The 13875-nt window shown below is 37.6% G+C and overlaps 3 protein-coding genes across 4 annotated transcripts; 1 reads left to right on the plus strand and 2 right to left on the minus strand.

The window, feature by feature from the left end:
* Positions 1-124: 124 nt before the first annotated feature.
* LOC124449319 (ATP-binding cassette sub-family C member 9-like) lies at positions 125-11650 on the minus strand. The gene is given in 14 exon segments (XM_047000253.1): positions 125-670; positions 1544-1948; positions 2187-2662; positions 3957-4092; positions 4480-4791; positions 5738-5966; positions 6781-7058; positions 7061-7153; positions 7481-7691; positions 8034-8534; positions 9226-9290; positions 9371-9514; positions 9648-9939; positions 10034-11650. Coding segments are annotated over 14 exon segments (4650 nt in total). The 5' UTR covers positions 11225-11650; the 3' UTR covers positions 125-353.
* Positions 11651-11794: 144 nt separating this feature from the next.
* Positions 11795-13141, plus strand: LOC124448637 (uncharacterized protein C2orf73 homolog). Its single transcript, XM_046999594.1, has 2 exons — positions 11795-11895; positions 12458-13141. Exons 1-2 carry the CDS (start codon positions 11840-11842, stop codon positions 12960-12962), a joined length of 561 nt encoding a protein of 186 aa, XP_046855550.1. The 5' UTR covers positions 11795-11839; the 3' UTR covers positions 12963-13141.
* Positions 12944-13827, minus strand: LOC124448634 (androgen-induced gene 1 protein-like). 2 transcript variants are annotated; one of them, XM_046999591.1, is made up of 2 exons: positions 13174-13827; positions 12944-13094 (listed from the first exon to the last, which is right to left on the minus strand). In XM_046999591.1, exons 1-2 carry the CDS (start codon positions 13823-13825, stop codon positions 13090-13092), a joined length of 657 nt encoding a protein of 218 aa, XP_046855547.1. In that variant the 5' UTR covers positions 13826-13827; the 3' UTR covers positions 12944-13089. The 2 variants fall into 2 exon arrangements, with proteins under 2 accessions (XP_046855547.1, XP_046855546.1); XM_046999590.1 differs by having other exon boundaries at positions 12944-13112.
* Positions 13828-13875: the final 48 nt, after the last annotated feature.

The following is a 13875-nucleotide window of genomic DNA, read 5'->3' on the forward strand; positions in this document are numbered from 1 at the left end:
TTTATGTCTACCTTTATGTCTATCTTTATGCCTACCTTTATGTCTACCTTTATGTTTACCTTTATACGTCCAAATCTCTCTTCACTTATTTGTTTAATATCTAACATATTAAAGTGATCACAGATTGGCGATAATTGAAGATTTTTAAAATTCGTATTCAAGTGTATTTTTACAAAGGTTTGAAGGTATTTTGGATTAAAATTACTTACAACAATTTCTAATACCGAACGCTAAACCCCTAATTATTCATAAATTTGGTTATTTTATAAATATTACATGAAGAGTTGGATGGTTAGATTTTAAATAATCTACGTATAGTACACAAAATCCATCCCGGATAAAAGGGTTTTTTTTCACTTATGAGCTTTAACAAGAGATGAAAAAACACTGTTTTCGTCTTCGAGAAGTCTTTGGGGTGAATCCCATTCAATAAGATTACCTTGATCCAAAACCATAATTCGATCCGAATCCAATATTGTATCAATTCTATGGGCAATAGTAAGTATGGTAAAATCCTTAAAAGCAGTACGTACAACTCCCTGTATTAATTTATCCGTCTCCACATCCACGTTTGCGGTCGCTTCATCCATCACAAGTATGCGAGATTTCACGAGCAACGCACGTGCCAAGCAGAACAATTGACGTTGACCAACACTTAAATTCTCACCACCTTCAACGAAAGAACATTGTTATTGCCGACGATAGGTAAATTTCTAAAGAAATATCCCAAAATTTGTTGCCAAGTCCACATATTCAAATTAAAACAGTAAATATGCTAATGACATCAATGTTGTAAGGCTAATTTCTATGCAGTTTCCTTTCTCAACAAACAGCGCACCAGTGCAATTTCCGAGCATTTCCGAGCGTAAAATGCAGCTGCATGGGAATGAGCCTTAGTATTCATTGATTTGTTTTTGTATGATCAACCGAGGTCTTCTTTCATATGTTTGAAGTGTTTTCACGGCACGATAAAACCGCCATGTTGGTAGGTTACTTAAAAGTTACGACATTCGTATAAAATCACACGATTCACAGCACTGGTATTTTCTACCAGCAAGGCGGTTAATGGCAACAGACAATTCCAGAGGCTTGGGGTACCATGGCTGTCTGGTTTTCTGTACATCCACAATTTTTGCAAAGTGAATTAAAAGAAAACCAGAAAGAATTAACTAATATCAAGCAGTTTCATCACTTGATCACTTATTGTTAGCATCTACACACTTGTACAATCTTTCAAAGTTCCTACACTATTCCCATATTATAAGTCATAACACGATTTTTTTCATGCACAAAAATATGTGACTTGGACGAGATTTGAACTCGCACCTTCGGGATACTAGTCCGCCGCTCTACCTGTTGAGCTACCAAGCCCACATTAGCTCCCATATTAGTGATTAACTTTTGAAATAGGCAACAAATTTCGTACGATTTTAGTGAAAAGTTTACAGCAAAGGATGACGAAACGACAAGAGAACAAAAAGCAAGTGCGCAAACAAGAGAAAAAAAAACATATAAATGTCACCGAGAAGATAAAAAACAGCACCTTCGACGATAACTCCTGCAAGTCCTCCAGTTAAACCGGAGATCGTATTCTTGAGCTGCGCAACTTCGAGCACGTGCCATAATGCGTCGTCTGCATGGACGCCACGTGGATCTAAATTAAACCTCACCGTGCCCTGGAACAAGATGGGATCTTGAGGGATAATAGCCATTCGAGATCGCAGGGTACGCAAGGACATTCTAGATATATCAATTCCATCGATAACAATTTGACCTTCGAAATGCTCCAGCAATCGAAATAAACCTAACGTGATCGTGGACTTTCCGCTGCCCGTACGACCGCAGACGCCAATCTTTTCACCAGCCTTTAAGTTAACAGTAACATCTCTAACGACTGGTGATAAGTCATGAGCATAAGATAAAGTCACATTTTTGAAACTGATTTCACCTAGAACAATAAAAAGCTTTCTCATTTCTTTCACAGCCATTAATGTTAAATGAATATGAAATCTGAGAATGAAAATGCACCTATTGCGATTACGCAGAAAAATTTGTCTGTTTCAAATCCACTCGTATTCATATATGTATATAGAAATTGACCAATTATATAACGCTAAATCCATACGTATCCATACATGTACATACAAATTGGTTTGAAAAAACGTATATTGTGTAAATAAAAGTACCTTTCTCGGGCCAAGCTTCAGATGGAGAAACATCGGAGTCCTTCGGAGAGGGTTCGTTCTCTATCGTGGAATAATGATCAACTCGCTCCACAGCGTTCATATTCATTTCCACTTCAGTTGCCATGCGCACAACCCAGTTAAAGACTTGCGCGACTGCCAGGGCGTAGGTGAGGGCTAAACCAACCAAACCTGGCTTTATGGTGCCGGATAGAGCAGCAGTTACCGAGGAGATGGCGGCAAGAAACACAAGTATGGCGCCACCATAGTCAAGTCTTAAGCCTAACCAACGATGGGCGACCTGGGTAAAGATAAAGGCCGCGTTGTTCTTGTCGATGAAATTCATAATTTGCATTTGAAATCGCTCCTGGGAACGATAGGCGCGAATCGTGGCCAGGCCCCCCAAACTCTCGGAAAGTTGAGCATAAACTGGAGATTTACTAATACTGTCGAGACGTTGAAGTTCACGAGTGCTGCGTCTAAATGGTAAAGCGAAGTAAAGGTGTGGATTTGGAAAAATATATTAGAACAAAAAACAAATGAATGAGATAAAAAGACCTGTAGAAAACAATCCATTTTGCTCGATTCTTTTCATTGACACGCTTCACAAAATCAGTAAATGTTGAGTACAACTTAGTTAAGGTCAAGAAATAGTTTTTTAAAATTCTATCATAAAGAGACCGTATTTAGCGCGAAATTTGGTTACTGGAAAAAATTCAAAAATTTTCAATGATTATTTATCCCAATGATTCTTCGCACGGGAAGATCACCTGAATTTCAATAATGAACAACATTCCAACTCAGTACGTTTACTCTGGTCAAGCTTGAACGAAAGGTATTCACCACAAGCGAGTGTTTAACATAAATAAAGAACATTACAATGGCGCGTCTTTAATCCAGAAAAACAGACTTGCAACGTACAAAAATAACGTTACAATGACGCGTCTTTAATCCAGAAAAACAGACTTGCAACGTACAAAAATAACGTTACAATGACGCGTCTTTAATCCAGAAAAACCGACTTGCAACTTACAAAAAATACGTTACAATGACGCGTCTTTAATCCAGAAAAACATATTTGCAACGTACAAAAATAACGTTACAATGACGCGTCTTTAATCCAAAAAAACAGACTTGCAACGTACAAAAAATACGTTACAATGACGCGTCTTTAATCCAGAAAAACAGACTTGCAGCGTACAAAAAATACGTTACAATGACGCGTCTTTAATCAAGAAAAACAGACTTGCAACGTACAAAAATAACGTTACAATGACGCGTCTTTAATGAAGAAAAACAGACTTGCAACGTACAAAAAACGTTACAATGACGCGTCTTTAATCCAGAAAAACAGACTTGCAACGTACAAAAATAACGTTACAATGACGCGTCTTTAATCCAAAAAAACAGACTTGCAACGTACAAAAAATACGTTACAATGACGCGTCTTTAATCAAGAAAAACAGACTTGCAACGTACAAAAATAACGTTAGAGAGCTTTAGATTTGAGTACGAAGATGATTACCGCCACAAAGAAGGATCTGGTTTCCACAAACAAATCTTCGAACACGCACTCAAGCCAGTTGTGTTAAAAGTGCAACTTGGAAACATCCACTCAAAAAGTCTTACACTCGCTTAGGAATGTATCAGACAAAGAAATACAAGTTATATTTTATACTCCTTTGCCTACACCAAAGTCATTAGCTCATAAAGGCAGCAATACCCTAATGTAAATTATAAAACATCTAAAATATGACGAATTCCTTATCTCACCTGATAAAACGCTGAAGAAAATAATACACCACACAGAACGGCAGGACAACAAGAAGAAAAAAAGGAGTTACGGCAGCCTGAACGATTAAAGCAGACAGCGCGCTCAAGCAGGTATGGATCATATTCTGAACAACCACTATTAAAGAAAAAAACGGAAACATCAAGTCAGATGACAAGGGTTAGGAACATTTGGGTTTTTCTTTGAAAAATAAATTCTTGTACGTGGAAACACACAACAGTCTAAGCGGTGGATCGTCTCAAATTTTTTTGTTTCGTAGAAACAACTAATCCAAGATGTTTTCATTGTCTGCCTCGATCTGATGCTGTTGATTTGTGTTCAGTCAATGAAAACTGGGAGGCGACTATTTTTATAAACTACGAAACTATTTATGAAAAAAGAATTCTTAAGTGGAAATAAGTCATGTCAGACTAAGTTGACGCAAGTGTACTTACTAGGAAGCACACTATCAATGGCGGTAGTATCCGAAGACATGTCAGACTAAGTTGACGCAAGTGTACTTACTAGGAAGCACACTATCAATGGCGGTAGTATCCGAAGACATCCTGTTCAATATTCGGCCGATGGGAGTGGTATCGAAAAACCTCATTGGTGATTGGATGACACGTCTGAGCATGCGTATATGTAAAAGTTTAGCGCCGCGAAGACAGCACAGAGCAATGGAGATTGATTTGAAAAAGGTGATGACAACAGCCGAGATGGATATCATAGCGTAACCATTTAAATAGTAACTAACATCGCGATTGGCAGTTTTGTTGCCACTTGCTTTGTCTGATGACCAAATAGAAACCCACCAATCCGCGCCAACAATTGATCCTACATAAAAAAATAGTAGCTTTACTTCGGTTTGCCGATTTCAATTTGTAATCGGATATTAATTTATAAAATAGAGACTTTGTCGTGGTGACAAATCTGAAAATAGTTCTAAAGATAGCAAATACCATAGTGAATGGTAAAAGTAATATAATATGTTGATAGTTCTTAAAAGAACTGTTTTTAGTAAAGAGCACTAAGCCAATAAACCAGTTCTAAATTAAACGATACGATGCATTTCGGCAGACTACTCCTCAGGTGTCAACGTCTGCTAAATGAAAATTTACAATCTACCGATATTTATAATGCCAAGAAAGAGTGTAGGTCATCTCCAAAAGGTGAGATGACGCTCAAAACTGGGATAAATTAAAAACATAATCCTTTTGTCGGCAGAGGACGGGATTGGTTAACTTAATTAAAACAGACTACATGACGCGTAACTGAAAGAATGAACGGCATTTCTTTATGATTCTAAAATGGTCGTCTGAATAAGAATCAGAATCATGATATTAATTTGTATTCTGAGTTTTACAGTATTTTGGAGAGCTAGCTAAGAATAGTTCGTTAGAAAATAGTACATAGTGGCGTGGTCTGATATTTTGATTAGGGAGGGGAGGGATGTAATATTCGTGACTATACCAACGAAGACGTGACCGAAGTTTTCCTGAATAAATTTGTATTACATCATCAGGTTTGGTGAAACCAATGAATTTATTGAAGGGTCGAGTTTAGAGTAGAGAAAATTTTATTGTAAATTTAATTTTAACTGACGGTATATCGTACTAATAGAATTTTCCTCACAATTCAACCCATCATCTAAGGACGGTAACATTGATGCCACATTCCTTTACACCCACCCTCCCCCCCCGAGTAGCCGCGCCCCCTCCCTGGTGCCTGCACCCATCTTCTTAGTAGCTGCACCCCAGCAAATAACATCAATCTGACTCACCGCGAGACACAACAGCTAGAAACATCGATAAAAGAAAAAATAAAGGCCCACAAGCTTTGATGTAACGAACATAAACTCGCAAAGCGACGGCGCCTTTCTCTCGCTCTTCCTTCGTAATAAGCTTGCCTTTCTCGCCCATATCTTCATCGTCTTCACCAGCTTCCTCGATTTCATCTGCAAAGGTATGATATCGCTCTTTGTGCACGTCCGACTCTTCTACTTCATGTAACTAAATTAAATGCATAATGCGGACATGATGAAGGGTACCTGGGAACAATACTGCACAATTTCAAAGGCAGAGTTGATTTAAGTAGTAGAAATCGATATGAAGCACAGCGGTCTTATAGAGACATGGACGAAGATTATAAAGAACTAAAACTATTTTTGGAACATCGAGGTGAACAACAAATGTTACTTTATGTAATGGATATGAGTGGTACTTTATGTAATGGATATGAGTGGTACTTTATGTAATGGATACTTTATGTAATGGATATGAGTGGTACTTTATGTAATGGATACTTTATGTAATGGATATGAGTGGTACTTTATGTAATGGATATTTTAGCAAAAGATTACAATAACTACCTACCCCTCCCATCCTCCCCCCCTCACACAAACATAAAAAGATCTGAGCCGACGATAACAAGGTCAGTGATCGTGTCAGTGTGCGCAAGTGATATTTACTGCAATTTGTTAACCCAGTATTTTAAGCATTGGAATATTCAATGTTAAATTGTTGACAACTACCAACCATTGAACCAAAATACATGGAACGCTACCTGAAGCAAATAATTGAAGCCATACTTACGTCAGACACGCGAGATTTTACCCAGACACGCGTGTGTAGTGTTTCCAGATTCTCTCGCGGAGTAGTAGTTCATTGACTACACACGCGTGTCTGGGGTAAAATCTCGCGTGTCTGGCGTAAAATCACGGCTTCAAAAATTATTAGGCTTTTGTATTACAGGTAACGTTCCAGGTATATTAGGTCAATGCTACCACCTGACATTGGGGACGGCAAAAATGAATACCACCAAAACCTGATTTTCAATTGTAACTGACTGTTGTCTTGTTAGAGTCAAAGCGCTTTTCACGTTTTCCGAATTTGTTTTTTCCACATTTCTGAAGCTACTACAAATAACAGCTCGGCCATCTTTCATCACAATTACGTTATCAGCCCTGGAGAGGTACTGAAGTTGATGTGTCACCAAAACTACTGTACAACCCCGCTGGACAAGCATTTTCATTATCGCTTGCTCAAACACGTGTTGAGCCACGTGCGCATCTAACGCAGACAAAGGATCATCAAACATGAAAAATTCGCGCCGGAATAAACTGCTCGTGCGATACTGATTCGTTGTTTCTGACCTCCACTTAGATTTATACCTTTTTCACCAATTTCTGTTTCATCGCCTGTCAAAAAGTGCGTGATGTCAATTTCAAATACACAAACATAAAAGTTGAATATTTTTATGTTTGGAAATATTTACTTCCCAGAATCCCTAACTGCTCCAAGGAATCACACATCTAACAATCTTCACTCCACAAAATCCCCAATTGCTCCAATAAATAATGCATAATTGGCAATAGTTACTCCCTTGAATCCCCAACTGCTCCAATATATAAAAAATATCTGGCAATATTCACTTCCCAGGATCCTTTACTGCTCCAATAAATCAAACATATCTGGCAATATTTACTCCCCAGAATACCTAACTGCCCCATTAAATCAACACATACCAGCGGGAAGAACAGCCAAATCACTTTGCAATACGCATGCTTGCAACACGGTCTCGTATCGTTCACGGATGTACGGCTGACCAAACAATATGTTATTTTTCACCGTATTGTTCAGCAGCCACGCCTTCTGAGCAGCATAAGCAACCGTTACGTCATTCGCCCATAACACTTGTCCATCAAGTAATGTCATCTCACCGAGCAATGCATGCACCTGTAGACAGACTGTAAAAATTAGATTCACAAACACACGAAACAATTATAATACTTACTTCTATACGATATAAAATAAACCTACTACCAGGTATATGACACGTGTAACCAAACTGCATATCATGTGCCACCAAACTGTATGACACGTGTAACCAAACTCAATGACACGTGTAACCAAACTCTGAAGCATGTGCAACAAAATTCTATGACACGTGCAACCAAACTCAATGACACGTGCAACCGAACTGTAAAGCATTTGCACCCTAACTATATGACACGTGTCAACAAACTGCACAACACGTGTGACCAAAACGCATATCACATGCAACAAGATACGACTCACTAGTGATGATTTTCCACTACCAACAGGTCCAACGATCATCGTCAACTTTCCTTTTGGTACATTCACGTCGACATCTTTAACAGTTGGCTGCTTTGCCTCGGGATCCCATGTAAAACTTGCGTGGTTAATAGCAACGCCAATACTCGGCGAGATGCAAAAATCAGGGGAAGTTTTGTCTTCTGATGAATCATCTTCTGATGAATCATCCATCACAGATTCATGATCCAATGTAGGGAGATGGTTAGGAAACCTAACTTTGACCTCAATGGTTGGGCTGCCGGGAGAAAGAACAGGATCAACCCTTGTTATGTTCTTCTTTAACGGCGTCATTTTAAAATCATTAGGGCCCAGTCCGTCAGTATCATCTTGTATAGCGCAGACAGGTGCTTCGTCCCTTAAGTGACTGACCTCAGCAGCAATAAGATAAGGCAGGAGACGTTTAGTGCTTACGCGAGCGTTAACAACAGTACGAACCATCAACGGAAGTATAAATAACGGAAGCTAGTGAATTGAATTGTAAATTGATATTACATAGTAACATGAAGTAGCGAACACGGAGACGTTTTGAGAACTCTCGAGCATGTGCAACTCGGTCTCGGGCTTGCACAGATCTGCTCTCGAGTTCTCCAAAAGGTCTCCTCGGTTTGCACAAGTCTGTGGAAACACAGAAAACATCTTTTATTTCTTAAATAATAAGCCCGTGATGTCTTATTTGTGGACGGCCTATGGTGGAATGTCCAATTTAGTGATTTACGCAAGCAATGACGTCACATACTGCATAATTAACTAGAATTATCAGGAATTTGCGGCGTCTCATTATGCAACGACGTCTTGGCAACGTAAACGAATGGTTAAATTTTTTGAGAAAGAAAAGAGATTTCCACTAAATATTTATGAAACTCCAATGTCACTTTAAAGATTGTGTTCAATTATATGGCACTCGTTAAAATTTTCGTTTCAATAAGAAGAAAGCAAAACAAACAAGACATAAAGGTATTCTCTCCAATATTCAGGCACACATCTCAAAAAATTGCAAGGTTTCAGTTAGATGGACTCAACTTGAAATGCATTTGATTGAAAAGTGCATAATTTTTGCAGTACAAACTTTTTTAGTTTCCATCAGTCAGTTGGTGGTAACATGCAAATTTGCCATTGTCATGCCATATAAGGTTGTAATGAAAAACATCCTTACCTTCATAAGATTGATGAGCGCCAAAGATGCAAAGGCCTTGGATGCAGTGAGCTCCTCACCAGTAACTTTAACATAACTCACAAACATAACTAAGGCGACAGTTGTTGATGTGCATGTGGTCACAAAAGAAACTAGACCATTTAGAAGGGCAGTTTTACTTTAACAGACATTTCACGTGTTCGTATGTCTTCAATAAGATCACAAAACCATCCCTCCCAAGCATACAGCTTCAACAGCTTAATCCCTTGTAACATTTCGTTTGTGTTTTTTAGCCGTTCATCACTAACACCTTAATTTAAAGTGCTTGGTAATCACATAAAATGACTTTTAGCAACAATAAAATCTATTTTGATCAATGCACATGTCAATTTCAATTAACCATGTCAAAATCATCTCTAAAAAATAGACTTTCTTGTCCTTACCTAAACCTTTCTTTTGATAAATGCCCATCTTTGTTGCCAAGTAATAATTCACAGGAACCAAAATCAAAAGTACGAGAAAACCAAAAACAGCTGCTATTCCTAGCTCATTCACAATCATAGCTAAGGCAAGCAGCAACATGAGAGGGGCCGACCATGCATTATGCAAGAATGTGACTGACATGGTTATATTTTGTGCATCAGTTGATATGTGATTGACAATCTGTCCAGAATCCATTTTGCCTCCAGATATGGTAAAGCTTGAAAGATTTAGAGCTTTATTGTATATCAAAACCTAGGGATAATAAACAAGTTGCAAAGATTGTTGATCATGCAAAGTACACAAAATATTATTGTGCATGACAAAAAATCTATGATTCAATATTTACCTGTAATGAAGCCCGCAAATTCATTGAGAACTTCAGTGCATAGTAATAATATTGCTGACTGAATGTGCTAGATGCGATAGTACCAAGCAAAATGACAACTGACAATACATAGCCATTTCCAAAGAAATCTGATGAAGACATATACACATCATGTTCAGATTTTGGTTTCACTTCATCACTGTTGGACTTCAAAGAGTCTTCAACAAAACGCACAATTTGTTTAAGACATAAAGGTCCTATAAAGCTAAGCAGATCACTTGCAAGTTTACATGATGCTGCAGTTAGTATAAGTCTTCGATATGCAACGAAAAATGTTCTCCATAAAGATGGAGAGGTTTTTTTCTCGATCGCTCGACTCTTCTCTTCTTCCCAAAATTTAGCAAATTTTTTGTGATTCGCATCAGCTTTATCTTCAAAAGGCAGATTTCCAAGATCTTCCATTTCAAGAGGGCGCTTGCTTCCAAGTTTCAAGGTGTCGAAAAACCACGAAAAAGTGCATCTTGACAAAAAATTGGAAAAATTATGCACGAATTTAATTTTTCCTTCCGAAAATTCCTGACACTCGTCATGTTCGGCTTCGCTTTCATTTGCTCTTTTCCATAAAGAAGTGATGGTTCTTTGGGGAAAATGTGAGAAAATAACCCGCTTTTCTAAAATTAGCAGCAAAATGTAAAAAACAAGTATGGCGATACTTGTATACAGTCGTAAGTCATACGGTCCGTCGACTTGGTAAAGTTGCACGAACTTTACGAGCCAAACTATAACGCCGCTCAACCAATAGACGAAAATAAGGGAGAGTTTTTTAATGGCGAAAGTCTTACTGACTTCTATCACATCATAATATATTGTCACAACAACGAGGGAAAAAACGGAGAATATGTGAGGTATGTACAAATGAAGTGGAGTTGTTGAAATTCTTTGTTGATACATAAACCCCTCTCCAATTTTGGCAACGAACGATAATACAAGAAGTAAAGTCAGTATCCATCTCCACGAATGATTTTTAAATCGTATGCAAGACTGACCGAAAATCTTCCACTGTCTTCGCAGCAATACAGTTAAAACTGGAAGTATTACAAGCACAACAATAGCCGTTGGCAAAAACAGTAATGTGTTGACAAAACAACCACTGAGTTTGTTATTATCGTGAATTTTGAAACCGCCTTCAGATGAGCACCACGTTATCGCCATATTGACATGTGAGCAATTGTGATGCAATAGTTGTTTAAATACATATCATAATCATATAAGAACCTCGTGGCGTCTTAAAAATTACACTTTGTCGAATACTTTATTAAAAAAAAAGACAACTTTGACCTACTGTCGGCTATCAGTTCAATCTCCAGTGTTCATTCAGCGTCCTCTTAAGTTCGAAATGCCACTTCGAAAATAATTTGAAATATGTACAATTTGTACAAGAGAATGATTTATGCTCAGTAGACTATAAAAAAAGCACTTGAAAGGCTTATTTTGATCGCATTTTACACGAGGTCGGCGACGTGTCGATGTAGTAAATCATCACCTATCGCCAGACTGTAAAAATATTAATCTTCAGCATGTAAAAGCAACGATTTTCGACTGGAAATAATTCAAGCAATACTTAAATGTGGTTAAAACATTTGAACATTTCGAAATTACTTCCTACAATTATGCATCCAATTCTACATAATTAGAATGTTTAGGACGCAAAAATTGCACGACCCGGCAAATTCATTGACGCGGAAATTGGAGATAATTGACTTCGTTGCATAGCAACCCTCGTGGAACGATAACGAAAACATGGTCGAGATTAAGGATTAAGACAAAATGTCGATATATTTACCACCAATTTCTCGAAAAAAGAAAGCGGATCGAAGATTGAGGTAGCTTTTCATGTATTTACGAGTTTGAATAACGGCAAAATGTTAGATGGCGTATCATTCGAATGTGCTAGCAAGCCGTTTAAGGCCCATTTTGCTATCAAATGTTTTGATGAAGTTGAGAATTGCAACTTTTTCGCCACTCAGCGTTTAGTATTTACGTCCATGTGAAGTAATATTTTATAAATATAGATTTGACTTCCAAATGTTTACAATATATAACACACCAATTATTCTTCTCTGGACATTTTACATTCACACTCACGAGTTTTAATAGACTTCAGACATGTATTATGAACGGGAGGTGTTACCAAGTTAGTTTGAAAATGCTTAAAATTCTTTAATCATCTCAGAGGATAGATGATATTAATGAATGAACGAACTAGGGCGCATGCAGTTGGACTTGCACAAGTAACCTTCAGTTGCTACATTTTTTGGAAACACAGCATAAAATTCGCTATACATTTTGGCTGAGATGAAATAAAAAATCAGCAAAAAAATTTTAAATGTAAAATTCTGAGAAAACATTCTTAATGTACGGTGTTAAAAATGTTTTTCTTTTCAGTGACAGCAAGACTAAAATATTCAGCACAGACTTAAACGATGAGTCACCATTCAGTAGATCCATTTACCAATACGATTTTACAAAGTTTGATATACCACCAGCAGAAATTCGCATCACATCACCAGGGCGACGCCACAAACCACAACCAACATCCGTGAATTTTAACAACAAAAACTCAAGGACTCTCTGCACACCATTTTGCTGTGTAGAAACGAGATCCGTAAAGAATGAAGAAGGAAATTGGTGGCCTGATAAAATACCAAAGATCAAGAAAAAGTTGCCAAAATATTCTCTAGATTCAACATTCCGATCAGACTACCAACCAATTGATATCATAAAATATGTAAAATCATCGAAAGATGATACTGAAAAATCAAGGAAGGCAGAAAAACAGCCACAAATTAGGAGAGAAAGAATTTCTTTTGAACACAACTTTAATTGCCGTTTACCTAATGGTCATCCTGAGCGAGGAAAGAGACACGGTAGTTTTATTTCAAAACAATGATTTGAATTCATTTTAATTTCATTTAAAATTATTCTGTTGAAAAAATATTTAGTTCCTGTTGCTAAAGTCATTGTAAAAATGGACCCTTTCTGCCAGTACTATAATCCCACATCAGATTCACACCAGCTCATTCTTCAATTTCATAAATTTCTAGAAAAAATATATTTTTTACCATATAATTACCAAAGCTATCGTGATTTATTCTTGCTACCTTGCCACACAAATTCACTGAATTTTCTCCCAATCATGTACAAGACCAAAGAGAGTAGAACACATACGCCAATAAAGACGAACACACCAAATAAAGACATCCTTTGGAGGATTGGATACACCCATATGTTGGCACGATATGCAATCCAAAACAACCAAATTATATAGACAGAGTTCAACGCAAAAATCCCGACAACAGCAGCTCTTATACGAGAGTACACGTGCCTGATGGAATAGGCTTCGAGAAAGGCGGCCATAATTGGAACAGTGTGGTAGCCATGATTCATCCATTTTGGAATAATTTTATCTTCTTCCGGACCTCTCATAAAGCTCGGATTTGCTGTGTATAATATCCAAAACATGGAACAGACAAACATAGCCAATGGAAATACGATTGTCGTAAAGATGTAGTCGCTAATCTTTACCCAAAGACTGCTTTCTTTGCCACGCGTATAAGCAAGGAAGTCCATTACTGCCGCGACGTTGTAGTAAGCAAATCCGATCAAAAAGCTCCAAAATGTAAGAAATTTAAAGCGACCTGCGTAAACTTTATCCGTTGGTAAGACAATGTAAGCGTAGTCAGCTGTTAGTATAGCCAGGTGTGTCATAAAGATTATGTAATGAAGCCCAAAGGACTTCAGTCCGGTGGCCATTTTTGTAAGCAGTGAGAAGGGATTTATTTACATAATTTACTAATTAACAC

This window comes from Xenia sp. Carnegie-2017, unplaced genomic scaffold (assembly GCF_021976095.1).
Source record: "Xenia sp. Carnegie-2017 unplaced genomic scaffold, XeniaSp_v1 HiC_scaffold_23, whole genome shotgun sequence".
In the NCBI taxonomy this organism is placed as follows: domain Eukaryota; kingdom Metazoa; phylum Cnidaria; class Anthozoa; order Malacalcyonacea; family Xeniidae; genus Xenia; species Xenia sp. Carnegie-2017.